This window comes from Hibiscus syriacus, unplaced genomic scaffold, assembly GCF_006381635.1.
Source record: "Hibiscus syriacus cultivar Baekdansim isolate YM2019G1 unplaced genomic scaffold, ASM638163v2 tig00001644_pilon, whole genome shotgun sequence".
Taxonomy (NCBI): Eukaryota; Viridiplantae; Streptophyta; class Magnoliopsida; order Malvales; family Malvaceae; genus Hibiscus; species Hibiscus syriacus.
The window spans coordinates 7,051,130-7,054,437 of NW_024061878.1; the positions used below are offsets into that span (position 1 = coordinate 7,051,130).

At 35.0% G+C, this 3,308-nt stretch overlaps 1 protein-coding gene across 1 annotated transcript; it reads right to left on the reverse strand.

The window, feature by feature from the left end:
• Window positions 1-227: 227 nt before the first annotated feature.
• Window positions 228-3,081, reverse strand: LOC120129053 (protein N-lysine methyltransferase METTL21A-like). The gene is made up of 8 exons (XM_039146664.1): window positions 3,003-3,081; window positions 2,852-2,919; window positions 2,249-2,368; window positions 1,439-1,512; window positions 1,296-1,353; window positions 1,132-1,221; window positions 655-802; window positions 228-536 (listed from the first exon to the last, which is right to left on the reverse strand). The coding sequence occupies exons 3-7, from the start codon at window positions 2,325-2,327 to the stop codon at window positions 777-779; spliced, it is 327 nt and encodes a 108-aa protein (XP_039002595.1). The 5' UTR covers window positions 2,328-2,368; window positions 2,852-2,919; window positions 3,003-3,081; the 3' UTR covers window positions 228-536; window positions 655-776.
• Window positions 3,082-3,308: the final 227 nt, after the last annotated feature.

Genomic DNA, 3,308 nt, shown 5'->3' on the forward strand with positions numbered 1-3,308 from the left:
CAAAACTCCTTTGGAAGTTTCGAAACTTCTGGTCAAGGCTTGTTTAGAAAGATAGTTTTTGACATTTTGAGGATATGACTTTGAAAATTGTTCTAAAGATTTGACAAATTTTATGGCCTTAAAATTATATATATATATATATATATGTTATGTTATATCAAAATCATTTTATGTTTACCAAAATCCATTGATGCAATGCAAATATCCCCATCCCCAAGGTGTTTACCAAGTGCATACAAAATTTAGAAAGTAGGGAACTATTATGAGTAACAAGATAATGTGGAAGTATTAAACTTGCCTTCTAAAATCGTTTCTTGTTGAATGTGAATCATTCGTTGCCAAAATCGTCTTAAACAAGAAGGTAGTTTAAAGCATTTTTCCACATCAGATTGAATTCCATTCTTCCACCTCTAGGCTCTGGCAGAGTGATTTCATAGATGACTCCTTCAAGGTTTCCAACCACAGACCGAGTCTCGGCTACTTCATTTATCGGCATACCATGTCGAGTAGCTTCCGCAATAACCATCAAATCCATCCTGCATTTAATTCCAACATGATTGTGCTTTATAAAAATGTGCAGCATACAAATGAAGAGCTCAGTCTACAATTATGTGACATGACTGTGCTTTAAATAAGGTTTCGTAGATGACTTACGTTTTCGCACGAGATACATATGCTAGTATGAATTTGCAATGTCCGTGTCCCCTGTTCTTCAGGAGCTGCTCTACAGTATCAAACAGCAAAGGAACACTTGACTGCTGGAAGCTTGGATAATGTCAAGGACAAGTTTTTACATTTCCAGTTGTCAAGAGCAGCTATTAGAAAAGAATGATGGAATCATAAAAGAAAGGAAATGCAGCTTTTTTACAACTATCAGGTTTGGTGGCAGTTCTTCGTTCAATTATAGTTAATGGTCCAACCGAGTCAGCACATAACCAAACAACATCTAAACTTGAGTCCACTTTTACGCCACAAAACAGAACGCACATCAGCTAAGATCGACATATGATACAAACCGACTGCAAATCTAAGTTATAGCGAGAGACAGGTTGAATGGAACGATAATGTTAAATTTATAAATTACTTGAAAAAAGAAATAATTGAAAGAAATCAGGATATAGATATCTGCACCAAGTATCAAATCGAAACCTCCGGGATATCTGTGTAAAATCTTGTTAATTTGATCCGAGTTTCCCCACTCTAGCTTCTCAGCTTCTAGAGCTGCATGAAAGATGTGAAAAGAGGACATTAACTAACCTACAATGAGCATTCTCGATCAATCTTATTTCTCTCACCGGCACAAAAACCAGGATTCTCAGCAGATGCATTCAGCTCTATATTTCTCCTAAGGATCTGTATATGATAAGACAACGAGAAAAATTAGAGATAAGAGCAACCAAATATATACGTAGCACCCAACTTAACATTACTATCTTGCCTTCAGCACTTCTTCATTATGATCGGTCAAAAGAATTTGTCGACAAAATCTACTGCAAAGCATTCCAGTAATACCTATATAGCAGATGACATTAATCATACATTAATCATATTATGTAATCAAGGTAAAACAGAGGACCAAAAATATAAGCTGCACAATGAATCGATGAACACTATTGAATCCCGTCAAACATAACAACAAAAAAACCTTTAGATAATGAGGGACTATAAGCTAGAGTGGCAAAATCCAGTCCTTCAAACAAAATGTTGGTACATACACTTGAGCATTGGAAAAATAATCATTCTGTAATAAATAATGGTTCAGCTATAAAACTGAAAGTTGCAAAACTCTTTTGCTCATAAAGGAGTGACTCAAAAAGTTTCAATTTTAAGTTTTCGTTAAGTTGACTATTTGTGCACACATAGGATTTTCGAACGCATTCGACCTATTATTTCAAAAGGTGAGCATAAAAAACCTACGAAGATCTCACTAGTTAATCAAGTCATTAAAAAAGCTTAACTCTGAATGTGCATTTGGTAGTCATCCATCAAATTGTTTTAGATGATATTCTAACAAAAGTATCGGTAGGTGAAAAGGCAGCTCCATGAACAAAACTACTTGGTCCCATTTCTTTTCAACAAAAATATCCACGACATAAGATGTTCATACAAACTACGCCATGCACATGAACATAAATCCTCAGATGCATGGATTCAGATTCAGGTTGTTATCTAACTGCCAAATGTGAGACCTTGAAATTTATGCATTATTAACTTGAAAATTAAAATGGAAACCGAAAATATGACTCACCGACACCAGAGCCTAATTCAATCATGGAACATCCTTGAAGCAACTCAGCATTTTTAGAGAGGAAGTCATTCAAAAGCATTGCACCAGGCCATACCAATTGTCCCGTCAAATCAAAATCAGCTGCAAATAGTATCTTAAGTATACAACTTCAAAACAAATACCAGACCAAAAAAAACACAAAATAATGAAGAGATTACAACAATATTATAACAAGGCAATGCTAGGCCTACATATAACGGAGCATGAGAGGCCTTTAGGAGCAACAACAACGTCCAAATGAAGATGCATCTAATAGCTATTGTTTTGGTTTTATGTTAAATAGAGTTGCAAAATATAAGATGTGGGGCAGTGCCATAGAATTGCTATAATGTTTTGATCAATTCTGTGTTAAATTCAAACTTTAATAATTGACATTGCTCCTTCATATATATATCAGTTGAATAGTTAAAGACAACCTGAAGCAATTAAGTACGGACTACCGATCCCCAAACAAAAACAAAATAAATAAATAAATAAATAAAGGAAGGAAGGAAGCTTGATGACCCAACACGGCATAAGTTGGAAAACAGAGAAATGGGTAGTGATTAAGTAAAAAGGGCTTACTAGAAGCTGATTGAAGACAATATAGCTGGAGAACATGTGACCCAAATGTGAAAGTCGTTAGCTGGTAACTGCGGGTATTAACATATTTGATATAATTAATAAATAAAAAAGTACTTTTTACAGAGGATGAAGAGAAAGGGTGTGAAAATACTTGTCATTGATGAAGAAGGATTCGTCCAAGCAAACTATATCATCTTCTTCTTGCTTGCTTCACCATTTTTCTAACCTTGAGGGATTGAAATAGGTGAACTTATGCCCACTGGCCGCTAAATGCATACTTAGGCCACCCCTGATGAGCTACAAACTGAATCCTGGCTCTGGACGTGTCCATGGACCATGGGCCAGCCTCATCATTCCGTTCTCTTTCCATTTTTTCTTGATTAAATTACAAATTTGTTAGTTGAACTTTAATTTCTATCCTATTCCATTTATTATAATTTAAATCTTTTCAATTTCT